The 24,773-nt window shown below is 52.8% G+C and overlaps 10 protein-coding genes across 10 annotated transcripts; 6 read left to right on the plus strand and 4 right to left on the minus strand.

The window, feature by feature from the left end:
- Window positions 1-1,922: 1,922 nt before the first annotated feature.
- Window positions 1,923-5,018, plus strand: CORC01_07656 (uncharacterized protein; the record flags this gene model as incomplete). The annotated part of the gene is made up of 4 exons (XM_022619291.1): window positions 1,923-2,055; window positions 2,116-4,376; window positions 4,441-4,689; window positions 4,848-5,018. 4 exons carry the CDS (start codon window positions 1,923-1,925, stop codon window positions 5,016-5,018), a joined length of 2,814 nt encoding a protein of 937 aa, XP_022474203.1.
- Window positions 5,019-5,972: 954 nt separating this feature from the next.
- On the minus strand, window positions 5,973-6,520 carry CORC01_07657 (ribosomal protein L24; the record flags this gene model as incomplete). The annotated part of the gene is made up of 3 exons (XM_022619292.1): window positions 5,973-6,251; window positions 6,321-6,433; window positions 6,502-6,520. 3 exons carry the CDS (start codon window positions 6,518-6,520, stop codon window positions 5,973-5,975), a joined length of 411 nt encoding a protein of 136 aa, XP_022474204.1.
- Window positions 6,521-7,420: 900 nt separating this feature from the next.
- On the minus strand, window positions 7,421-8,481 carry CORC01_07658 (cytochrome c oxidase assembly protein CtaG/Cox11; the record flags this gene model as incomplete). The annotated part of the gene is made up of 4 exons (XM_022619293.1): window positions 7,421-7,479; window positions 7,561-8,014; window positions 8,092-8,161; window positions 8,243-8,481. The coding sequence occupies 4 exons, from the start codon at window positions 8,479-8,481 to the stop codon at window positions 7,421-7,423; spliced, it is 822 nt and encodes a 273-aa protein (XP_022474205.1).
- A 436-nt stretch (window positions 8,482-8,917) lies between these two features.
- On the minus strand, window positions 8,918-10,630 carry CORC01_07659 (amine oxidase; the record flags this gene model as incomplete). Its single annotated transcript, XM_022619294.1, has 3 exons — window positions 8,918-9,839; window positions 9,888-10,305; window positions 10,357-10,630. The coding sequence occupies 3 exons, from the start codon at window positions 10,628-10,630 to the stop codon at window positions 8,918-8,920; spliced, it is 1,614 nt and encodes a 537-aa protein (XP_022474206.1).
- Window positions 10,631-12,154: 1,524 nt separating this feature from the next.
- Window positions 12,155-12,343, plus strand: CORC01_07660 (uncharacterized protein; the record flags this gene model as incomplete). Its single annotated transcript, XM_022619295.1, has 1 exon — window positions 12,155-12,343. One exon carries the CDS (start codon window positions 12,155-12,157, stop codon window positions 12,341-12,343), a length of 189 nt encoding a protein of 62 aa, XP_022474207.1.
- A 1,697-nt stretch (window positions 12,344-14,040) lies between these two features.
- Window positions 14,041-14,797, plus strand: CORC01_07661 (vesicle transport V-SNARE protein; the record flags this gene model as incomplete). Its single annotated transcript, XM_022619296.1, has 2 exons — window positions 14,041-14,639; window positions 14,710-14,797. The coding sequence occupies 2 exons, from the start codon at window positions 14,041-14,043 to the stop codon at window positions 14,795-14,797; spliced, it is 687 nt and encodes a 228-aa protein (XP_022474208.1).
- Window positions 14,798-15,290: 493 nt separating this feature from the next.
- Window positions 15,291-19,144, minus strand: CORC01_07662 (uncharacterized protein; the record flags this gene model as incomplete). Its single annotated transcript, XM_022619297.1, has 2 exons — window positions 15,291-19,019; window positions 19,076-19,144. The coding sequence occupies 2 exons, from the start codon at window positions 19,142-19,144 to the stop codon at window positions 15,291-15,293; spliced, it is 3,798 nt and encodes a 1,265-aa protein (XP_022474209.1).
- A 1,654-nt stretch (window positions 19,145-20,798) lies between these two features.
- Window positions 20,799-21,008, plus strand: CORC01_07663 (uncharacterized protein; the record flags this gene model as incomplete). Its single annotated transcript, XM_022619298.1, has 1 exon — window positions 20,799-21,008. One exon carries the CDS (start codon window positions 20,799-20,801, stop codon window positions 21,006-21,008), a length of 210 nt encoding a protein of 69 aa, XP_022474210.1.
- Window positions 21,009-22,557: 1,549 nt separating this feature from the next.
- CORC01_07664 (arylsulfatase A) lies at window positions 22,558-22,938 on the plus strand (the record flags this gene model as incomplete). Its single annotated transcript, XM_022619299.1, has 1 exon — window positions 22,558-22,938. One exon carries the CDS (start codon window positions 22,558-22,560, stop codon window positions 22,936-22,938), a length of 381 nt encoding a protein of 126 aa, XP_022474211.1.
- A 582-nt stretch (window positions 22,939-23,520) lies between these two features.
- CORC01_07665 (uncharacterized protein) lies at window positions 23,521-24,562 on the plus strand (the record flags this gene model as incomplete). The annotated part of the gene is made up of 2 exons (XM_022619300.1): window positions 23,521-23,809; window positions 23,877-24,562. The coding sequence occupies 2 exons, from the start codon at window positions 23,521-23,523 to the stop codon at window positions 24,560-24,562; spliced, it is 975 nt and encodes a 324-aa protein (XP_022474212.1).
- Window positions 24,563-24,773: the final 211 nt, after the last annotated feature.

Here is a 24,773-nt window from a genome sequence, read left to right on the forward strand (position 1 = left end):
CAAGCTCTTTACAGCACCCCAAAAAGCTCTTTTCGGATGCCTCAGAAGGGAAAATCTGTCAACAGACCTATAGAATGTCAGCGAAAGTTTTTCGCATTTGAATCGTTTCCTGGGATTGGAGATTTGGCAGGACTGGGCTTTGGAAATGCCAAAGCTTGGCTTCTTCTGCCACGCTGAGAAGACTGGCCAATGTTGGAAAGCGTCAATAGCAGAGATTGTGAATCTGGACAACAGTTTCTTTTGCGCAGGATTTACAAGGGAAAGATGTTTGGGGCTAATGGATCAAATGATTTGGGAAGGTGGTAGAGGAGAGAAACACAAAAGGTACCTGGCCTATGCTCGCCTACAACAATGGAGATGGTCACTACTGTGGCGCAACAATGTCATCCCAAGGCAGTTACAGCTTCTTCTCCTCTGCAACTCTCTGCTCTGCATGGCAGCCAAACTCAGAGGTGTTCTTTCACTGTCAATTTATACTGCCGAAAATGTCCTTTCGTCTTTATTTGCACTCAGCGTGCCTACTATATCGCAATAAAGCAAGTCCCACTTACAAGCCCAGAAAATCCTGTAAGGCCATTTTGAGGTGAGCATGGTGAAAAAGGATCTAAACATATTATCGGGTCCTTCCGCATATATCATTTTTGATTGTCTAACAAAATGAGAAAAGTAACAAAGATATTCTTTGAGTTATAATTGCCGCCTTGATGGTGAGAAGAGAGGAGGATTCACCTTCGAGACATCGTCTGAATTTCACCGTGTCATAGGACATGCGGGCCTACATTTTCTAATTCCATGTAGAAGCTCCTACTTACAGGCTGATTCTACACTTCTAGTGGCCTCTATTGTGTTAATTTATCCCTCCCTATAGTGCTCATGTTAAAAATAGTGATGTTGTTCCTCGAAAACCTCGGCAGGCGTCATTCAGCCATGCGGAAATCAGCTCGTCGTTGAGTACAGGCGACTAAGGTAATTAATGAAGTCACAGTTCCCCATTCCAAGCAAGAGATGCGTGAGGTTTCTCAGCGCTGAATTTTGTAGTTCTCTCACTGAAAATATCATCCCCACTGGAGGTCCTTCCTCTATCTCCTTCTGGAAGGTTATGTAGTCGGTGAAGGGTCATGAGATTCTGCACCTTCCTGCACTTCACCTGCCCACCCGACAGCCTTCCTTCCTTCCTTCCCATCGGTTTTAGACCACTGCCTCGAACTTGCCCAACTACATTCCCTCCATGCCTTCTAAAAAAAATTGATTCACCAAGCCAAGGCCCTGCTTTCTATCCCGCACATCACTTTACTTCTCGTCGCTCTCCCCACAACATCACCCCGGGTCGATCCTTAATCCTCCCTCCATCATAACCCACACTTCACACACTTCAAGCCCTCCATCGCCAACCCAGCTTCACTTTGCTTTGGTGTCCGACTTTTGGAACTCTACCGATTCTTCTCCAGCGCCAACGCTTGTGCAGAATTCATTCTGCCAGTTTGGGCTTATCGAGATCGCCCGGCAAATTCTTGTATTGCATACCATCCATCCCTCACCAATCTTCACCAAATTTGCTGCCCTGCTTCTTGGCCCTGTTGACTCTGGTAAGCGTTTCCGCTCACATCTCTGTTACCGGTCCTATATCTGGACTATTTTCCTTTTACAAGTCATTCATCACCCGGAGGGGTGAGCTTGAGGCCAATTTGGACTGTCCGGTCACTGCTGGTCAAACTCCTCGAATGTTGTTCACAGTCTTCTTGAAGAACGATTGACACAACTTTTGGAGTTCTGTGTCGGTTTTTCTAGGCCGCTGCCAATAATCGAACACTTTCTCAACGATTTGACTACATCATCTGCTACGTTCAATCGGCATCCGGCTAACTCTGTGTCTACCTTATAGTGACCGACCGCACACGTTCCTAGCCCCCAATCTCCTCGATATGCTCGTTGAGATCATTCCGATGGAATCGAAACATTACAGCATCAGTCAGCTCTTGGCTATTCGTGGCACAAAGCTGCAATGCTCGCTCGAGCAGACGTTGCTTGACAATGCCCAGGAGAATCCTGTTTTGAGTACGCCGCCCCCTTTCCCAGTTTTTCACGCAATTACAGTACTGAATCAATTCTTTACAGCGGGTATCCTTCGTAACAAACAATTCATTCCCCAGCGAAGAGTCCCTCTGATCTCTCGTGCCAACATGGAAATCAGAAAGTCCTCTGGCGACTCCGAGCGTCAAGCACCGACTAAGCTTCAAGCATCTCAAGCCACTGCTCCGCTCCATGGCCACCCTGTCCGTACCCTTCGTCACGTCAAGGCAGACGTCAGTCAGCTTGATGGATATGCTGGCCGACAGCTTGATGGACAAGATGCCGAGCCCGAACTCCAGCCCGAGGCACCTGCCCAGCGACCTGTCCTCCCCGACCAGAAGCGTAAGGGTTTCGAGCAATTCTACGAAGCCGTTCGATCTCCTACCCACGTCCGCGTCACTGCAGGAGGTAGAATCGTTCCCAATACCATTGATGCCTCTCACTCTTCCCCTACCGGAAAGAGCAGCAGAGAGAGAACCGCTGGGGAGATCAATGGCGTACAGCCTTCCTTGGGACAAGCCTTCAATGGCCCGTTCATGCCAGGACCTCCGCTGATGGGCCCTGTGCATCCTTCTATGCATTCTGGATTCTCCATGATTGCACCGGGTCCAAGTCCCATGGTTCCCTATGGTGGATTCGCGATGCCTCCTTTCGGCATTGCTCAGGCCCCGGCACAAGCACAGTTTGCCCCCCTGAACAGCGGTGCGATTCCTGTCGGCAACGTGGATGACAAGAATGACCAGAATGATGGTGTCATTCCTAACAGTGGTCCTATGCCCATGCATCCATTTGGTGGACAATGGTTCCTCCCACCTCATCCAATGATGTCCATGGGCATGCAATTCCCCGGTACACCAATGATGCCCATGGCCTTCGGTCCAGTGGGCCAGCCGATGATGTATCAGCACACTCCTCAGCCCATGCCTACGGCAGGCGTCAGACCCTTCACGCCGAATGTGGCGCAAACCGAAGCTTGCCCAGTTTCATCCATTCGCCCCAGCATCATCACCAAGAACCAGCTTGCTGGCCTGCGATCCAGCCTCAAGAAAGCAGAGGCTCAGTTGGCTTACAATCGCCATCAGATCGACGAGAAGCATATGGAAGAGTACGCTCGTCAGCTTCGTTCCGACATTAAGCACTTTGAGATCAAGCTCAAGGGCGAGCTTGCACTCGAGGACAATACCCTTCCTCAGCGCAGCGATTCAAAGGAGGTGAACGAGGCCAAGACCATGAAAGAGTCAAAGCCGGCCGCCGAGTCTCGAAAGACGTTCATCTCTGTCTCGTCGGGAGATGCCGAGATCAAGAACGAGCCAGTCCATGGCGTCCATTCAAATGCAACTGAGGAGCCCAGGAACAGCCGGCATCGCAAGAGGGACAGACTCAAACTTGCTGTAAATACTTCGGCAGCATTTGCCCCTTTCATCAACTCCAACACATTCGCGACCGTTTCGCCTGTTCCATTCGACCCTGCGGGACAGCATCAAAGCAAGGAGTTCGACTCGACTCACATTCGCAAGCAGTCTTCCGGCCTCCCTGTGTCTGCTGCTTTGGCGCCGGTCTTCCAGCCTCGTTCCGACATTCGCCGTCCTAGTGAGGACACTCCTCCAGTCTCGGCAGTATCCAAGGGAGAGAAGGATATCCGCGGCAAAGTCTTCTTTGGAGTCATTCCGGCTAATTCTGAAGAGGCTCATCGTCTCACCTTCGGCGCCCCGCCCACACCCGCTCTTCGTATGGAGCAGTTCTCTAAATTCTGCCGCGAAAACCCTGGCTTGGGTCTACCGTACCTCAGAGGCGAGGTGCCTTTTGGTATGGACCCTAGTCCTGATATCAAGGACTACATCTACCATCGTCCTCTCAACCAGGACGAGGAGATGGCCAAGCATCTGTTCTGGAGCGATGCCCCTGAGCACCTGCGTGCCAACTTTCCCAAATTCGACGGCAAGAACTTCTACCCGCCGTCGCCCGAGAAGCCTCGCATGGTCACCTCCAAATTGCCGACCGGACGGCCCGAAGAAGACTATGGCTTCTCGCTGAAGTCGGCGGGTATTGATCCTTTCGCTCCCTTGGAGCCCTACTGTGAGGATCCATTCGAGAAGATGACGGAGGCAAGAAAAGAGAAACAAGTGATGGATCTGAAGAGAGACACCAAGTCGGACAATGTCACTTCGCCCATGAAGCGTCGCAATAAGTCACGCCCTGTTGCCCACTTCAACAGCCAAGGCCTTGACCAATCGAAGGACAGTACGGGTTCGTCCGACAACGTCATTGAGACCGATTCCGAGAGAGCCTACTTCAACTCGTGGCAAGTCGCAAATTCATTAAATCTGATGCATCCTACTAACTCATGGCAGTGTTCGTACTTGGTCGGAGAGAGTCACTGCGGCGGCGACTGCCCTTCCTGGAGCTGTCACTTCGGAGAATGCCCAAGGCTATCTTCCTCAATATGCCACCGGCAACGCCGCGGCCTCCTTGTCACCCGCCATTGCCAACGCTGCAAACCAGTCCACCCGCCTGTCGTCGTCCAAGCTGAACGACAACGGCAAATTGGATGCCAGCCAGGGCTTGCTTGTCGCACCAACTGATGGTCGCGTTGAGAACCAGCCTCCCAGCCGTTTCATTGTAAGTAACGTCCTTCCGGCTGCCAAATGAGGCGAATGAAAATGACCGAAGATTCCAGCAAATCAAGTGAAACATCTCAACCGCAACGCCATTGGCATTCACTTACTCTGTTATGACTACGAAAACGCGTTCTAAACACCTGTACGGATTATTTCGAGAGACGCAGTGCTACGGCGGCTTCCAATATCACGGCATTGATTTCGAATATCCCGGAGCCGTCGCCGTTATGCTGTGAGAGGGTCGTTCTCGGTACACACATCGTGCATCTCGTCCTTGGTAGTTTGCTCTTTAAAGGAAGGTGGAAGATTGGTGGCATGAAGAAGGAATGAAATACTTAGGTTATGTTAACATTAATGATCCCAGTTTACACAGACGAATTTGCTCAGCATGAGGTGATAATGAAATGTGACGAACGTATTGGAATAACGAGTGGTGACGAAAGATTCTTATTTTGTTACTGACTGCTACCTGAGAAGGGGTAATCCCACCAAACCCAACGGTAAGAAAATCATGTATCTCACCATCAAATCTCCAGCCTCATAGACAAAGCTCAGTGAAAATCTTCGGGCAAGTAGGAGAGGTGGTGATTCCAATTGGAAAAGCCTCTCCTAGGGGGTTACTCTTCGCCAGTCGTATACCTCGAAAACCATGGACTTAGTGGTTGACGCGGAGATATCCTAGCGGGAATTGTTTACAGCTACGTAGAAACTTACCGTTTGAGAAGGCTCCAATTTCATTTGATACAACCTTGTTCTTGGGAGGACAGCTGGAAAGGAACAACAGAAGTCGGTTAGCATGATCACGGACAACGTAGCAAGAGACAGCACCACCTCCGCAGAACGGAGGGGGAGTGATGGCTTCGGGAGGACCTCCCATGGAGCATCTCACGGTTGGAAGACGTGAGGTGGCCATTGAGAAAACGAAATTTCTCGGGTTTCATTTTCTAGAACTTTTTTTGCCCTTTGCAGCCCTGTTTCCCTCGTGCTCTTTTTTCCCTTCCCAGGCAAAAAAAAGAAACTTTTGCCATTGCCAAAACGCGTCCATGGTCCTTTCGTAAAGGTAAAAACCGCCGTCGAAGGAGTGGATATCGTTCGTCGTTTTGTCCCCCGTCGCCCGGTTTGTTTCAACTGTTACCGTTCCCTTGAACTGCCGCTTTTGGATTGGTCGTGTTTTTCAACTCCAACTCTCATGAATGACGGCTAGAATCTCGATAAGATGGAAGCCCCCGTCACTTGAGTAGGAGGGGTCATGATTGACAATTGAGACCAAATGGAGAGAGGTATTTAGGCGGTGGCCTTGCTCTTGACGCGGAGCTCGCGGCCGATCTTGGTGCGCTCAAGGATGGACTCACGGTCCTTGTCGAGCTTGAGCTTGTTGATGACGACGTTGGAAGGGTGGATGCCCAGGGGAACGGACTGGCCCGAGGTCTTCTCGCGGGTGACGCGCTCGACGTGAATGACGTACTTGAGGCGGTAGACGGAGGTGACCTTGCCCTCGCGGCCCTTGTTGGCGCCACGGACGATGGTGACCTCGTCGTCCTTGCGGACGGGGATGGAGCGGACCTTTTGTGGAGTGTTAGATTGCTGAAACGTTTCTTCATTCGATGCGGTTATGAGTATTTCAGGACGTACGTTGTACTTCTCGCGGAGCTCCTTGGAGAGAGGGGCGCTCATGATGACACGACGGGTGCTGGAGGGGGCACCGAAGTGAGCCGCGCGCGACTTGCGGCGGGAGGAGGAGATGTCTTTTGTTTCGGGCAAAGTCAGCATATCTTCCCAATTGCTACCATTTACCATAGAGAGAAGCACTCACTCTGGTTAACCTTGGTCATCTTGGCTAGGGCGTTAGTACGAACGTCGTTTGGTTGGAAAGGGATCGGTGAGGTTGGGCGTCGCAAAGAAAGTCGAAAAGTTCCAAATCCATAGGGCGGGAAAAAAGTTTCGCTGCGTTGGGGTGGTTTGGCTGCTGTGGGCTGCAAATTTGGAAAGAGGCACGTGACTTAGGTCTAGGCTGCAAAAGTGGCTTGGTGGTCCAAGCTTTCAGCCTGGGATTGTCCCGGAGAAGAAAATTTCAAAGGCCGGACCGGGGACCCGATCGGCCGAGACCACGAGTGGAATTACTGATAAGATAAGGTGAACTTCTGAACGGACAACCATAGGTACCTTAGATGTATCCTTTTGCTGCCTATCAGCTCCAATTGTCCCTTTGTGGACAGCACGAATTTAATGAAAACCTTATGAATAGCTAGGGGCAGTACAGAAAAGTCTGGATTTGTAACGAGGTAGTACCTGAAGAGGTAAAATCGAAGCCGCTTTTATTTCCACGCCTGATATAAGTCTTACATGTCTGTCTGGATTTTACATGTGAATCTTGTTTGTTACTCAGTGAGCGAAGGTGCCCTGAATACCTCGCTCACTTAGGTAGGTGGATTGAGTTGTGTACATCTTCATGACCAAGAAGGAAGCGTATGTTCAGAAAAAACATGGTACATTTACATGCCGCCTTGGCCATACCTCTGGAAATGCGATGGCTCTTTTCAACGCCTGGTAATATGCTCTCCCCCAATGGGGTGTCCAGCAGTAGTTGAACACGACCTGAGCTTGAGTGAACCCAAGCAATACGGTCTAGTAGGTTTCTTTTGTACAAGTAGAATTCAAGGTGGAAAATGTCGGAGTGGGGAATGTGGTATGCCGAGCATCTCGTCGGCGTTTCGTGGCATCGGCTACTCCTTTTAGTTGCTCGCAAACGGCGCAGGCGCCTTGAACTTGCCGTTGTCGTCGTACTTGGCCTCTGTATCGCACCGTCAGCAACCCAATCATTGGCTCCTCATCTGCAATCATTCGCAGAGAAAAGGAGGGTGAAAAAACCTACTGAAAAACGTATAATTCAATGTAACCGTCTCAATGCCGCGCATATTAACATCATTAACAATATCCGGATCCAAATAAAAGAATACCGGCATATCGACCGTCTCGCCCGCATTCAAACGCTGTTCCTCGAAGCAGAAGCATTGAATCTTGCTGAAATACGGCGCCACCTGACCGGGCGTGACGCTGTAGGTCGCGACCCCGATAATGTCCTGGTCTGAGTTGTTCGTCGCCGTGTAGAACGCCAGCGCCGTCTCGCCGGGGAGCACGCGCACCTCGCGCTGCTGCGGGGTGAACTTCCAGGGCAGCACGTCCGAGACAGACGAGTTGAAGGTGACGCGGATGCGCCGGGCCGTGGTCACGGGGACCAGGCGTGAGGCGAGGCCGTCTTCGCTGTAGTCCACGTCCGGGCCGTGGGCTCGGACGGGTTGGCCGCCCCAGCCTGTTGTTTGGCAGATCTGAGAAACAAGATGAATTAGTATTCAAAGTAGTTTTTGTAGGGCATCGCCAAATATTGGGAAGGAGAAAGGCGCACCATCTTGTAGAGAGGGACAGAGCCGTATGACAGGGCGACTGTCCCGAGAATGACGCTGAGTGTGTAGTACCTGGTCGCAGAACGCTTTAGCAGAACGTTCTCCCTCTGGAGTCCTTGGCTGCCTCGCGGCGGCCTATTCGTTCTCGCTTACGCTGTCGTAGCATTCTTCTTTCTATAATGCGCGTGTATCTGCTCCATTGATGGCGCACCGCCGAAGCTGGGACCGCTCTGTTGCTTCGGAGAGGACGGCGTTGTCGATGCCGCTCGGCGGCTGGGGGGCGTCCGCAGGCTGCGCGGCGCAGGGCGGGCGGCGTGCTGGCAGAAATAGCAGCTCCATTTTTGTGTCGACTGCGAGGACACGCGCCACGGGAGGCGAGGGAGGGCGTTCATGATCGCGAACGGCGAAGGTGAGGTTGAGGGAGAGGGAGATTGTTGCCGGAGCGTATCGCCGGCTCGATCGTCGATGTCATGTCATTTCGCATTTCGTCGGGGTTTGGGACCGACTAGCTCTAGCTTGGTTGGCATCGGACGGTCGCCGAGAGGCCGGCGCGGGCGGGGTGGTTGTTCCGCACCCGGACCTCAATTCGCTCGGGCTGGGTTATGGGGTTATGGGGGTCTTTGCGCTGGGATAGCAGTCCCACTGAAGAGCCTTGTTCAACAAGGATGGCACAGCCAGATGCCCTGAGAAATTTCAATGTCCATGACAATCATCGAATGCGAGAGTTTACGGTTTTTGCCAAAGCATTAGATGCTTTCGTTGATTTTGTACAATGAGTTTTTGTCAAGTCATACAGAGCAAACCCAGGTCTACTACAATAACGCCGCTTCAAGCAGCCTTGCCACTCTTCAATGACCTCCTCCACCCATTTCTTCGCCCGTAAATTGTAGTCTCAGCTGCGCCCGCCGCTCGCTCCAGCACTCTGATAACGAATACTTGAATAAAGAGGATGATAAGTCGCACCAGCAAATCGGCAAGTCCCAGAGATGGCTTCCTTCCGCGGCTATACGTAGAGTCGACAAATTGGAATGGGAGTTTAGCGTAGAGGTGGTCTTGTGCGGCATGTAGTCCACTGCTGAACCCGTCCTCGTGGAAGCCATATTTTGTCCAGGCCCCGGCGTAACTGATGCCCCGCTTGTTCTGGATGCGCGGAAGAAGCTTTTGTGCTCGGATAGCGGCAGGTGTGTAGAGAGGGTGGCGGTAGGTGAACGAACCCTGAATCGTGTCTGGGTTCGGCTGGTGCAAGGGATTCATCGTGACAAGAACGTCGCCGAACGTCTCGCGGGGAATGTGCTGGATGATATTCATGTTGTAGGTCAAAGAAACCTGGTCAATGTTTTGCTTGCCGGTTGAAGGTGACGAGAGGGTTAGGTAATTCCAACTGGACCATGCCTTCTCAGACGCTGGCATGTGCGAGATGTCGGAGTGGAGGACGACTGAGTTCTCCGACGTTTGGAACGCGGAAAGTATCTCCTTCTCCTCAGGCGTCGCTGATCCCTCAATAATTCTCAAGGCCTGATCTCCATGCGTCGCCAAGATAACATGGTCGTAAACGTCGGACTTGCCGTTCTGAGTGTGGACTCGTACTCTGCCGTCATCCTCACTGGTGACTTGCGTGACCTGTGTGTTGAGGAAAAGGTGATTTGACGGGAATCCGCTCATGACAGCATCAATATACGATTTACTGCACTTCTTCAAGGTAAGCCACTCCGGTCTTGTCGCAACTGTTGACAAGAGATGATGATTCCACCTATTCACAGTCAATATTAATCCCTCGCTCGCGCACGTTGACACTTACATGAAGCGAACCAAGGTGACAGCTGGGAAGTTCAGTGTGCACTTGTCCGGACTTGTGCTCCATACGGCGGCAGTCATAGGAATCAGGTAGTCGTCCCTGAAGGCATCCGAGTAGCCTTCTCTTTCGAGGTACTCGCCAATCGTTTCTTCCTTCTTGGCTCCTTTGCTGTAACCGTTCATCGTGGCAGTATCTTTCTCATCGTCTGCCATCAACAGGTCTAGTGCAAACTGGTTGAAACGAATGATATCAAAGATCATCCTCCACATTCGCGGCGAGAAGATATTTTTTCTTTGAGCAAAGACGGAATCCAGACTTTTCCCGGCCCATTCAAACAAACCGTGGTCTCGAGTGACGCCAAATGTCATCTCGGTCGGTACCGTGTCCACTTTGACTCTCTTCAAGAAGTTGATGAAGTTTGCTGAATCCTATGTAAGTCCGGCGCCCATGGTGGCTGATTTAGAAGACCTACGATATGTGGCCGTATTGAGGACGATGAAGCCCGTGTCGACGCTGGTCTCGTATTTCCCGTTCTTCCAAGTCACTGTGTTTGTGTGCCCACCCAGCCTTGATGAAGCCTCATACATATAAACGTCATGGTAGCTTCGGTTGAGCGCCCAAAGTGCCGCGATACCTGCGGATCCACTGCCGACGACGGCAACCTTCTTCCTAAACCTCGGGTCAATGGGAGAGCCCACAGAGGCGCGAGAGCCTATTGATTCTAGCGACGGTGGTCGTCGGGACATGGTTGAAGAGATACAAGGGTGAACGACAAATATGTGAGGTTTGTGGATTTCTTGAACAAAGCGACGTCTGTCACGCGAGCGCGCAGGTTGCAATGCTACAGTAGCATATAAAGATGCGGCAGGAAGAATCGGGGAGGCTGGTAGCAGCTCGCTATCCTGGAATGACGGCGGGCAATGATGGGGGATTTCATACGCAAGCCACGGATGACGATTTGGGGAAAGAGAACAATAATTCGCACATGCTTCCAGCAAGCCGAACTCATACCTCGTCTCTACGACCGACACCCCGCCCCAGGTTTGGGGGGAGCACAACGTCTCAAGTCTGCGAAGGCTACATTTGGTACGGCAAGGTACATCTGCGTCCGCAGGACCACCACTGGGCTGGGCTCTGGACCAATGCGCTTACTAGTGCTGCAACTCCTGCAGCTGAGGGATGGAACGGATTCTAGCACGGAGCGGTCTTGGCCAGCAGCAGCAACAGCAGCAGCAGTGTGTGTGCGCCGTACGAGAGATGTGTGTGTAGGGGTGAATGCGGTGTGTAGGCTGGGAGCGAAAGAAAGCAGAGCTCAGTGAGACAAGCGGAGAAACAAAACGTACAGCGGCTGACCTGGCGGCATCTTGGCCTCTGGTTTCTGAGGATTCGATGAGAGTCGGGTGGAGTCCCTCTGGAGAGGAAGTTCAGCTCTGGAGCAAGCACTGATCGACACGTGGCTGCCGGTAGCAAGGGCAGCAAAAGATAATGCAAGCGCAGGGTTTTCGGGGCTTGCGCAGGAAGGATCTTTCAGAACTTTGAGATAAGTTTTTGGTGCGGGTAGATGGCAAGAGGAAGGGAAAGAAAGGCGCGACGGGCACGGAAAGATGGCGGCAGGTGTTCGGCCGGCTGATCACGATGCGATGAAACGAAACTTAGCTCTTGCCGGAGTTCCCACGCGCAATGACGCTTGCATTGAACACCCCTGCACCCGATCTTTCTGCGTCCTCAGCTCTTTCCCCAGCCCCCCCCCCCCCCTGTCTTGCCTGACTTTGACTATCGCGACGACATCTACAGACCAACCGTTCAGAATATGAAGGCGCGCGCATGTGTCGCGCGGGAGGATGCATATTCGTGGATAGCGTGGTCTAGCGACAACAGACAGCGAGGCTCCGAAATGGTCTGACCACGTCTCTCATCAGGCCTGGCGGCGGAAAAGAAATGGTTAGTTCCGATGGTGAGCATTTCTTCTCACACTCAGAAGCAGGCATGGCATTTCTAGAAACATTCATGCTTCATAGTACCGTATACAGATTGTCAGATTGTTTGCCGAGGCTTACGCAATAGACCATTGTTCACTTGAGTTGATCTTAACAAAGATCCATTATAAGCCAACCGATCGTCAATAGAGCATACATGTCAGCGTTTGCCGTCGTTACAGTAGCAAACTTTTCACATTCAAGAGGCACTTCTTCCTCACTGCCGGAGACCAGCTCCAGCAAGCAATGAAAAAGAGAAAGCCTGTCAGACGTCCATCGACACCCACCCCGACCATGCGCCCAAGGGCAAGACCACAATCGGGGACGAGATCATCACCGCTCTCTATACAGCAAAAGACAAGTCTAAAGCCGCCCTCCTTGCGGAGGGTGCGAGAGCAACCAGAGTTCTTCACTCTAGGGTGTCGAGGATATCAATCATCAACCAGGGTGGGATCTGTAGCTCCTTTAGGGAACCAAGAGTAGGTCGAATACTATAGAAATGATTCTCTGAAGTATTGTCGACATGAAGAAAAAAGAAGAAGAAAATCCTAAGAGGCGCGGTGGGAGGTCGGCCTTATATAGATATCCAGAGCGACCGGTCTGGACGCACAGACCAGGAGCGGTTTGGGGTGACCCGGGTGGGTTTTCCTGCCTGCGGTGGGGACGACTGCTGAAATTTTCGACAAATGGCTGGTTACCGCCTGAATCTACTGAGATTGTGCCGCTTTTCAATGGGAAAAGATCCTGGGTGAAGAATTTCCCTTTCACATCTCACGGGCTTTGCGCAGGAGGGTCTTTGGGCAGAGTTTTGAGAAGTTCTTCCATGCAATCCTCAGCTCCTTCTGCAAACGTGTGAGACCATTCTGGGAGGCCGGTGGACTCAACGTCTATTAGGCAGTTGTCCAGATCTCTTGACAGAGGCACCTCGAGACACCTCGTTCCTCTTGTGAACGCGCATTTCAAGCTGCCTGGAACGCTGTCACGCGTGGTGAACTAAGTTTCCTTCGTGACTTTGGCTATGCACTGCCAATGTACCTGGATTGGGACGCGCTGAAGTCCGAAAACCAATACCACGCCTTCACGAAGATAGCCATGGAGGCCTAAATCCTACCATCCAGCAGCTCATGATGTGGCGAGCTGCCTCGTGAAATGTCTTCAGACATTTGCTGACGCGCCGTTTACGTACACATCTTGGCAAAGGAAGGCAGTCACTGCATCATCCAGGAACCCTTCATGTGGATTATGGATATGCTTGAGCCGCATGACATTGGTATCTGACAGGTATTCAAAACGGTGTTCTGTACAGAGGTGCCAGATTTCGACTGTTACTAAATATGTGTAATGTGCACATGTTGAGGATTTATACTAGGCCAACAGCAAACAGCGGAGGCCGCAGCGGCCGTTAAATTCGAGATATCGCAAGCCAAGGGCAGCAAACGACAAAAGTATGTCGAGCACTCAACGGGATCGGAAAACGGTAGTACGAGTCCCCAATTCTTAAAAGCGCCGTGACAGAAGACTGCCATCAGTCTACCCGGCTTAAGTTCAACTCCACGTCCAAGTGCAAGAAACACAGAAGCATTTCCAGACTGGCGACGCGGAGCCGTTTTCTTCTAGAGCCGGGGGTTCAACTTTGAAGAAAAAGGAGAAGGAGGAGGAAACGAAGTTTTGCGCCGACCGAATTCTCATAAAAAGACGCCTGCGGGCGGGGACTGGGAAGAGGACGCTCGGGCCGTACATATCACGTGTGTAAGGCACTTTAGTGAACCAGTCTACGGTACCTTACTCGAGGCCCAGTGGCTGGTGGCTGGAGCCTGGCGTCTCGTCACACCCGATTGGTGCACCAGCCACTCGGGAGCATGATGTCGCCAAGCCCGGTCCCGACTAGGCATACCTACGTACTACATGCGACCAAGTACATTCAACGACACCAACAATCCACTCGCCCTTGACCGTTTTCGGCATTGATCCAACAACCACCCCGACGAACCCGCTGTGACGACGTCAAACCTGTGATACCCAACGAAGCCAAACGACCACCTCTCGCCTACAAACGTCTCGAAAAGGAGGCCACTCCTTTGATTCATCCTTTATCGCCCTTCCGTAGGCGAGGTCACGACGTATCTCCCTCCGACTTGTAAACCACCCGACTACCAGCCTACCGAACCCCTTCCGCCACCATGTCCAACCCACTCGAAACTGAGCCTGGCTCCGAACGCTTCGGCGACTACGAAGCAGAGCTCAAGCTCGTCCAGGCAGACCTTGTCCAGAAACTCGACCAGATCCCCGAACTGTCGGGCGAGCCGCGCAAGGCGGCCCTCTCCTCCGCCGAGCGCGCCCTCGAGGAGGCCGACGAGCTGCTCGCTCAGATGCGCCTCGAAAAGGCAAACATCCCCACCACCCTCCGCTCCAAGATCAACGCCCGCTTCCGCAACCACGAGTCCGACATTGACGGTCACAAGCGCAAGCTGCGCTCCCTCGCCGACGACCGCGCGGCCCTCTTTGGCGCGCGCTACACCGACAACCCCTCGGGCAGCGGCCAGGATGTCCAGCTCGAGCAGCGCCAGCAGCTGCTGTCGGGGACCGACCGCCTCGATAGATCCACGCAGCGACTCAAGGCCAGCCAGGCCCTCGCCAACGAGACGGAGGGCATCGGGGCCGGCATCCTCGGGGACCTGCACACGCAGCGCGAGACCATTCTGCATACCCAATCGCGCCTTCTCGAGAGCGAGGGATACGTGGATCGGAGTGTCAAGACGTTGCGGGGGATGGCACGTAGGTAAATATCGTCCTTACATCCTTGGTTGCTAGACTTGAAGAGACGAACAATGCGGGCTAACACGCTGAAGGATGGCTACCAACCGGGTGATCACCATTTCCATCATCACCATTCTGGTTCTTCTCATCGTCGCCGTCATTTACAGCAAGTTCAGATAAAGCAGTGCAGCAGCAGTAGCAGCAGCAATAACAACAACCTCCTCTCCTGTGGGGGGCGCAGGGCCGGAGTTTTGGGTTGCATTAGGATTTTACCACGATTGTACTTTTTTGCTCCATCGGCAGCTTCATTGTGTTTTTCTATGTGTGCAATGGCATATAATGAACGATTGGGGAAAAGCCCCTGGTCTGGGTTTGAAGCAGGCCGAGTCTAAACAGAGACGTGACGGATCAAAACAAAAAATCACCCTGACACTAGAAAATGACAGTCCGACGCCTTATGCACAAACGTAGACATATTCTAGTCGCTCGTTGTAACTACCAATTTCTTTTTTCTCTATTTACCGTACCTGACAGGACGCCGACATGACATGTTTTGAGACCCTTGTTCCCTTTTTCAACTCGGGGTCGCTTTTAACCTCATTGAATGGGTATAATCACACTTGAAATCTTCAAAGAAACCTCTTCCCCTCCAAATTTTGCTGTTCGGCGAGCCTCATCTCCGACCGCGGCCGCCTCTGCCCTTGTTGACACCTCCGCCTGATGTGGCACCTCCTCGTCTCCTGTCCTCGCCTAGTCCCTTGCGGCCTGCGGCAATACCGCCCTTGCCACCGCGACCGCCGCGACCACCACTACCACCGCGTCCACCACGTCCACCACGTCCACCGCGGTCCTGGCCACCTCGTCCACCACGGAAGGGCCTGCCGCCGCCGCTGCCGCCGCGGCTCTTGTCGACCTGCGCCTTGACAGCAGCCGCATCGCCCTCGTCCATGTCTTCCATCTCCTCGTCGTCCTGTCCGCGCTTGTTACTGAACTTGAGCTTACCGCGAAGACCTCTCTTGCCGGCATCCTTGCCCTTGAGCGCGGCGACGTAAGCGTTGACGCCCGAGCCGTCGTTCTCAGCACCGTCGATCTCCATCGCCTCGTCATCGTCCTTGCCGAGGATCAACTTGCCGTCCAGATCGGTCTTGGCCTTGGTCCTGGTCGGCTTGCGCATCTTGACGGGCTTGGTGGAGGAGATGTTGGCCAGAGCGTTGCGGTCGAGCAAGTCGAGCGGTTCGTCCTCATCCTCGACAATGTACGTGTTGCCGCCCTTTCTGTTGCCGCGCTTGCCCTTGGCGCCGGCGGCAGCCGCGTCCTCGTCGTCGTCGGACTCGTCGTCGGAGCCGTCCGAGTCGCTGCTGTAGAGGGCCTGGTCGAGCTCGTTATCGAACTTGCGTCCCTGGCGGCCGTCCTCCTCGTCGCTCTCCTCGCCGGCCTGCTTGGCAGCGTCCTTCTTCTTCTTGTTGCGCTCCTTGGTCTTGCGGATGTTGACAATGAGCTTCCTGTCGCTCTCTGGGCAGTTTTGATTGACGAGGTCGAAGCCGAATTTGCGAACCATGCGCTCCAGGATGTGCCTGACCTTGCTCTTGAAGTGGCCCTTGTGCTCGTGGCTCCAGATGATTAGATTGGGGACCATGGAAGACAGGCGGGGAATCACAAGCTCTGAGGGGAGGCTGACGACGCAGATCTTGACAAAGCCTAGAACACTCTTGACAATCTCGCGGTTGTTGGAAGTCAGGAAAAGGTCCATGGTCTGCACAAGGTCGGCCAAGGTCTGGGTGCTGAAGGACCTTCTGAACTCGTACAGCACACGGCTGAGGGCGGTAATAGATGCTGAGATCATGTGAGGAGTGCTGCCGACAAGACCGGCGCTGACCATGGTGAGGAACTCCTCAATATTGGCTTTACCAGCAGGCGCGTCTGAGGGCATGTGAGGGACCTTGCTGTTGTCGATAGGGGCGCCGTTGGCTGACTCCATACGGTGGCCCATCTGGACGAGGAGATCGTATGCAGCCTCCCTGGCGCGCTCGTTATTCTCTTTGCAGCAGATGACGACTTCGCTCAGGATAGAGGGGATGAAGTGGAGGGAGGTATCAGGGATGAAAGGAAGCAGCGCAGAAAGGGCGGCCAAACGTTCTCTGCGAGCGGGAGCGGAAACCTTTTCGGCGCTGGTCAGAAACATCTGCTGTAACTCGTCGTTGCGCGCTGCAAGCGCATGCTTGCCGATTTCTGACTCTGTGAGCCGGGGAACCAGCTTGTAAGCCTTCTTCTGCAACTGCGGTTCGTTCTCCTTGAAAATAATTACTGTGGCGATTTCGAAAAGAGCCGTGTAGCTTTCGCGAGGTAGATAGAGAGCAATGCAGATGATCAGATCCATCAAGGTGTTGCTCGTTGAGGGCATAGCACCCTGCTTAGGTTGTTGCTTAGGCTTCTCCTGGTCGGCAGTCTGCTGCAGTTCCGCTGCGAGCATCTTGCTGACCCGGTCGAAGGTGTCAATGAGCTCCTTCTCGGGGGTGACGCTGAGGAAGGCGTTGATGGTGAGGAGAATGGGCCCTCTTGACTGCGGCAGGGTCTGTGTGTACACGTTGAAGAGAACAGCGAGCATGTTTCCGGCAAAGCTACCCAAGTGCTCCAGGTTCTTCTTGGCAGTGGCTCTGGAGACGCGGCTTTGGAGAACGAGATCTTCCTCGCCGTCATCCTCGATGGTGGCAATGGCCTGGTTAGATTCGATGAGAATCTTGAGCGCACGGCAGACCTCCAGGCGCAACTCGACCTGCTTGTACAGGATGTTTGCCAGGAGCTCAGCGAAAGACTGGTCGAAAGCCTCGGTAACATCGAGCGGAAGATCGCAGTAGCCGGGCAAAGTCGCCCAAATTTGCTGTACAAGGGTCTCGAAAATCTTGACTTCCAACGTCTTCTCGGCCTTGCCATGGTCAAGCACCTTTTGGAACATGAGTTCACTGAGAGGGACCATCTCTTGACGGAAATGAGCGAGGTTGGTGTTGCTGAGGTAGTCTCGCAATATGGGGAACATCCAGGCGCGGCCTTGCTGTCCCTTGGCGGGCTTGGCGATATTCAGAGGCAGGATAGACAGGACTGCCTCGGGGCCCATGGCGCGGATGGCCTTGCCGATGACTTCGTCGGCTTCCTTCTTGCCTTGGAAAGAGTCGCTGCCTCGGAGTTCTCCAACAGCCTTGGTGATGTTAAGCATCATCGGGTGTGCTCGCCATCTCAATGAGTCAAACATTGCCCCAAAGACATTGAAACTCTCCATCCAGGCTTGTTGGTACTTGAGGCTGAGCAGAGACTCGGCAATCTTGGCAATCTTGTCAAGCGTCTTCTCATCGTAAATGGACGGTTCCAAAATGACTTGCTTCGGTACACAGTTCGCCATGAACGAAACCAAGCACTCGGAAGCGGATATCCGGATGTTGTGGGCAGGAGATTCGAGGTACTGGGCGACCATTGAGAAAATTTCGGGCAAGTTTTGGAAAACATCCTCAGGCTCGAGTTGTGCAGAGACATCGTAGCCTCTCGAGAGGATTGCCAGCCATGGCGGAATGAGTTGTGTGTCGTTTGCGGCAGGACGCAGCTCCGAAATAATCTCCATCAGTCGTGGGAGCTTGGACGAGGCGACGTCGTCGGCCATTCCCTCGAAGATCATTTCGAAAATTTCAAAAGTCGCCATTGTCATATACTCATTGCCGGATCTTGAGATTCCGAGAAGCAGGTCGCACAAGGACTCAATCTTCTTGCTGGGCCAACCACCACTTGCAGAGGCAATAGTCTTGATGAGCTGTAGAGCGTGGATCAGAGCGGGATCGTGCGCCGACTCGGATCCCTTCTGCTTCCTTGCCGCCGCAGCCTTTCCAGCAATATCTTCGAGGTTAGCAAGAGCAGTGTGAGCGCACATGTCCGCAGCCGGGTGGTCAAGTGAGGGGCTCGGAGGCGGATTTTTCAGGACATTTCGGAGCGCTTCCTGTGCCCTCTTGCGGATCTTCGGGCGCTGTTCGAGAGCGAGATTGAGCAAGCCAGCAACGGCTCTGCGGGGGCCAATCTGGGTCACGCCCAGCTCCCAAGCACCCGCATCTTGTGCGAGGAGCAGAGACTCAAGGCATCCGATAGACGAACGGAGAAGGAGAGCTTCGGCATCTTGTTGGAGGAGAACGGGTGCGAGCGAGGTGAGGATCTGAGTGAACTTGGCGCGGAGGATGGGTTGGGGCGCAAACGGGGTGACGGTATCGAGGAGATAGACCACGGAGGTCGTCGTGTCGGAGCTGATGTTGCCACTCTCGACAGCTTGGGTGAGGAGGGCGAGAAGGGCAGCGAAGTAGCCAGTCGGCGTGGGCTGAGAGTTTTGCTCCTTCAGCGTTACGTCGACCGCTTCGAGAACAACCGCGGTCTTGGGATCATGTTAGCTATGATAGCCAAACTGTGAGCACATTTGCAAAATCTTACCCTCTTCTGACTTTGAAGACCCGGTGAGCGGATCTTGTCCAGCTTCTCGGCGAGAGTTGGAGTCGACATTGTGCTAGTCGTATTCCAATCCGTCGGGGACCAACTGTGGAAGAGAGGATGCAAGCAATCCAGCCGTTGTGGTCGAGAATCCCGTCTCTCAGTGTCCCAAATTTTTCCTGGCGCAAAAAAATCCTTATCGAACCACCCCGCCCCCGATAAGATTCGCTTAATAACCTAGGTACCTACCTTACCTTAACGGTATGTATCCGTATTGTGTCGGAAAACCCGCACGGTCCTCTAACGGTGGTGGATTCCACCGTCTAAATCCCCCACAATCGGCGTCATTTGGAGAGGCCCAGGAATGTTTTTCCAAAGTGTTGCTACAGATTAACGTTTGCAATAGCCTATACGGATACAGACTCAATATACTCTGCAACTTCCATCCTAGCGAAATTTGAAGACGAAGCCTGCAACAGGTGCCTGTCTTGAATATGTACGGATAAGGTAGCTGGCACTCACTCACTCACTCGCTCGCTCACATTGAGACTGGGTATATTACGGAAGTTCTTACCGGCGACGCCGCCTGCTCTCCAATGGGTTCCGGTTTCATTGTGGGTTATAACAGCAACTGTATATACTCACGCTTTCGGACTTTTTAGGTGTTGCAGACCCACTGGCCGTAGCGCAGGTATATCAGGTACCTATCTCGGAGATGTCTCGTTGTTTCTCGCCTGGTGCCGTCCCTCCATTCATGTTTCATTCAAAGGTCCAACGCCTTCTTTGGGATCTGCGTTACGCAAGCTGGGCGGTAACCTCTAGGTATCTCTAGCGACCCCCTGACCTGGGTTTCTCTTTTCACCCCTGTTTCCATGTCTTGTCTTGGATTGCCAGTCCACTCAAGCTCGTGGAGGCATGAGATGGGAGCGGGCATAAGCTGTTGTGTCTGCAAGTGGGGAATGGCGCAGAAGCCCAATCTCGGATAGCAGGCGTGAGTCGCGTGACACCATCTACACGACAAGAGTTTCTCTCGGTCTCCGCCCGCAGCTTTTCTTCCCTCGGCATCATCATCACCACGGTGATTCCGAACACTGTCGGTCCACTTCAGTAAGCCTGCTCGCAAGCCAAATCAAGTGATCCATTCTCCCCGACCTGAATGTAATTGGTGACTGTCTATCTTGACGATTGGCTACTCTTCAGTGATCATGAGATGCACCTGGAGGAGTTGAGCCTTGGCAGAGATTTCTGCTTCTATCTTGCAATGACTCAGGTACAGCTGCTGCAGTGCGCTGTCCAGTCTACCTAGACGATGATTCGATTTACATTAGTAACTATTCAACTAGGGAAGAAGTAAAAATGTACTGCTCGGAGTTGCGGTTGGAAAAGCTGGACCCATCTTTTGTTAATATCCAAAAAAGTTAATTAAATAAAGTCTTTCCACATCTTACTATGTGCAGTTGGATGCGTCGTAATCCTCATATTGATGACGGATCAGCCCGGCAATCACTCGCCTGACAGACAGTTGCGATCTACACGATGCCTTAATGTCCTTGTGCCGTATGTCGCCGAGACAGTCGAATAATTGTATTCCGAGGATACCGAAGCTTTGGCGATGTTTCTATAAAGTGACGGTGCTGCCCCGGTATGATATGCTTATTTATCTAGCTGCACTTGGCTCATTTTTAACTATACGGATACTCTCAGACCTATTTTACTGTATACAACAATGCAGTTCTCAACTCTTATTGGAACCGTAGCCATTGTTGCTGGACTGGCTTCTGCCGCGCCCGCAACAGAGCAATCCGCTGTCAAGGGTCGAAGATGGCAGGAGTGCTACGACGTCGGGACGGAGTGCACAAACATACTCGGCGGAATCGGCGGTTGCACGTGCAACGTCGAGTACCTTCATACTGGATTTAACTGTGTTTGCATTTGAGTAGGTTCTCTAAATCTTGCTCGGTCTTCCCAACGAAGTACCAACTGCAAAGCAGTATACGCGCTTCTGTGCTAACGTTCGAGAACTTCAGAACGACTAGTAGTAGCGTGTGAGGATAGAAAGACTAAGGCTACCCAAGCCACTGTCTGTTTGAGTTGGTGCCAATGACGGAGAATAGAAATGAGATAGCATAGCAAAGCGAAAGAGATTTCATTCAAACTGCCCTCTGACCCAAATCCTGGGTCGAAGCCAGTTCTGATAAAGGGCCTTTACAGATTCTCTAATTTGAAGAGAGTAAGGTTATCCAAACACATTATCCGCATGAAAAATAGAGCATCTTGAAACTTAATCTGGTAGCAGAGGCTAAAAAAGGTTCGTTGTTAATGCCTGAAAATAGATTGACTTATTCGGACAATAGACGGAAGTCAAATCCGTTTCTGACGTGACTAAATGCGAACCACGAATCAGACGAACGCGGTGTTCAACTTCTCCGCACAAGCCCATTGAAAACTATGTGCGGCAAAATGCATTTGTGCCTCAACAATTTTTCTTCTCTCTCATATCTCGAATATGTCTTGAGACTCGAATCGTCCGAATGTTGCATTGGTTCTGGCCGATAAGCTCGGCTGGGGTGAGTTAGGGAGTTATGGCGCAGGCGCCCTGCGAGGCGCCGCGACGCCCTGAATCGACAAGCTCGAAATGGAGGGTCTCTCCCCGCACAACTTCAACGTGGAGAGCGACTGCGTTCCGACCCGATCCGCATTGAGGACGGGCCGACGTCCGATCCAAACAGGTTGCCGATAATTAGTTCCCGCGGGCTTCCCGCAAAGTCTGATGTCTTGGGAAAAAACGCTGGCCGAGTGCCTCAAATACAACGACTATGCAAGTGCGCATCACGGGAAAGGGCATCTGCAGGGTTTTCCCGGCCGTTATCCCGCAGACTGAAGCTTCGATGAGTGATATGGAATCCCGAGAACGACCGATGAGACGCAGTTTACCTCTGCGGTTGGGTATACTCCTGAAATGGCGGGACTGCGTTATATCACGATGGGAGTTGCCGGCAAGAATTCGTGAAACGTATGGGTTTACGACTTGGGGCCCACGAGGCTCATTAACGGGATGCTGGTGGAAAAGTCAAAGGACTGGCTGTCTCGTCAAGTTGAGACTGCGCGGCCATTCTTCCTCTACCACCCGATCGTTCATGTTCACTTGCCGACGCTTCTTCGCGAAGACTTTGCCGGGAACACCAAGCAAGGTAGTTTCGCAGACTATTTGGCTGGAAATGGACTACTGCGTGGGCGAACTACTGGACCATGTAGACTCCCTCGGCATTCGGAAAAACACAGTCTTCATCTTCGCGTCTGGCAATGGTCCATAATTCAGGGAGCCTCACTGGAGCACAGCAGGGCCATGGTCAGGAACGTATCATACCACCATGGAAGGCAGCTTGAGTTTGCCCTTCATCATAGTTTGGCCGGGTCAAGTTCCGGAAGGCTCTACGTCCAATAAAATAGTTTACGTAGCGGACACATTCACAACCATTCTGGCAATGACCAAGTCTGAGGTTCCAAACGACCGCCCCATCGACGACATCGATCAGATTGACGACAGTCAGGTCCGAGAGATTAGGACTTCTGTTCTACATCAAAGAGAAGATTTGCTAGAGATCAAATGGAAAGAATGGAAGCTGTATCTTGTCTGGGAGCCCAATGTCAACCAGTCGTCAGACCGCCTCGAGTCGCCTTACCTTTTCAATGCTATGAGGGACCCGAAAGAGGAATCAGGCATCTTGGCTTTCAATACTTGGGTGTTACAGCCAACGACGAAGTTTAGGACCGAGTTTCAGAGGAGTCTGGCACGCGACCCGGCACCGCCGAGCCCGTTGAGGGATTTCCTCTGCTCCAACATTGATGTAAACATCATCGTTTAGACTACAGTAGCCCCAAAGTCAATTTAATGAAGAAGACCACCTAATCAGGACAAAAATTAGTTGGTGCCAAACGTCCAGGACTAGCCGGGCATTCGTCGAGGTAGTCGCATCTGGTTTTTGAGCGTTGATGCACATCTGGCAGGTGCACGATGTCGAACCTCTTAGAGTACTTGAAGTTACATGACTGAAATGATTCGTTTGCCATGTTGTGATCACGGTAGAGTCTGTTCATGCCCGACAACTTCATCTCACACTCTAAAAGGTCCGGCCCATCTTGATGGGACACAACATATGCAACTAGATAACCACGGTCCTTGGCCATAAGCGGGCTGAGCCATACGCGCAGCCAACAGCACGACGAGCATTACGAGCAGAGAATAGAGTAAGCCTTGTGTGATGGCACTGTTTGCCACGAGCATCCTGGCCGCTTGAGAGCCACTTGAGAGCTAATACTCTCGGGCTCCCACTGTCAAGTGGATCTCGACCTTTGCGTTGAACGTAGTTCAATCTCTCTATCAATCCGCCCAGGCGAAGATAGGCATAATCCTTGATCAAGAGCAAAGGTCATAGAGAGACCTCACGATGATCTCAAAAACGACATACGAGCCACTGCTCGTGACACTGACTTTTACTCCTGGAGGGTTTCAGCAGACCAAGGTGCTCTCCATGGCGCCGCAGACCACCCCTTTCACACCCCCCAGCGGTGTCTGCTCCGTCGACATTCGATGCCTGGTAGGCAAAGTAGAAGAGTTCACGGGGGATGTCGAATGCCTGAGAGACCAAGTGGTAGCCGAGACCACAGCCAGCCTTCCCACCCAATGCTTTCCCGAGAGCTACGCTGCAATCTGGCGGCCGTCCGGGAACACGTTCAGTGAGGAAATCCCACACTTGACTTTTGAAAGTGCCGAGGAGACTGACACATTCTATTTCGAAACCAGGCGATGTTGCAAGCGTAGCCTACCCAGGCACGGCCTGCATCAGCGGCTGGACGACGGCTTGCGTCACGCCCCTCACTCTCGAGAGCGGGCAGACTTACACCCAGACGTGGTGCTGTCCAAGCTCGTACACCTGCCTCACGCCCGCGCCAGGAGGGACCCCTTACCGAGACTGCGTGAGTCTCCTCAGCACAAGCACCGAAGTCTGGATCAACAACATCGCGACGAGCGGAGGGAGGGAGTCGACGCTCTGGAGCTCGTGGAGAAAGATCACGCTCACCGGCATCCCGAGCGTCGGCCCGCTCTCGGTCAAACATCCCGTCTTCCCGCTCTACGGCCGTTTTCCCTCCCAGGGCTCCGATGTTGGGGATGTAGGCCTGTCGACCGGGGCGATTGCGGGGATCGCAGTCGCAGCGGTGGTTTTTGTTCTTCTGCTCCTCGGCACCGGCCTGTTCGTCTGCCTTCGTAAGCGGAAACAAAAGAGGGCCGCCATCGCGGCTCAGAACGAAGACACTTCCGGTTATAAAAGTCACGAGAATAAAGGCCTTGGGTTCGATGCCAAGCAAGAGCTACCCGGCCACAGTACTGAGATGCGGGAAGTTGACGCTGCCACGCCGCCCCCGGTTGAGCTTTCTGCGTATACGAGGGCTGCAGAGGTGGACGGCAGCCGCCCTGCTGAGTTGTCGTAACAATGTTTCATGAAAGCCTCTGCTCTCTTCTCCATGATTCATCTGTGCGGCTTGTAATTGGCGTGTAGGTTCATCGGCCTGATGTCTGGTTTTGGCTATACACCCTCAGTGTAATGTTCACTTTATCACTTTCATCATGAAATGTTGTCGTTCCAAGCCACTTTGGCCCCACCTCACTAGGCCATATTGTCCAAATCCCACATCAAAGGCG

The sequence above is a fragment of the Colletotrichum orchidophilum genome (genome assembly GCF_001831195.1).
Source record: "Colletotrichum orchidophilum strain IMI 309357 chromosome Unknown Scaffold_62.1, whole genome shotgun sequence".
NCBI classification, from domain to species: domain Eukaryota; kingdom Fungi; phylum Ascomycota; class Sordariomycetes; order Glomerellales; family Glomerellaceae; genus Colletotrichum; species Colletotrichum orchidophilum.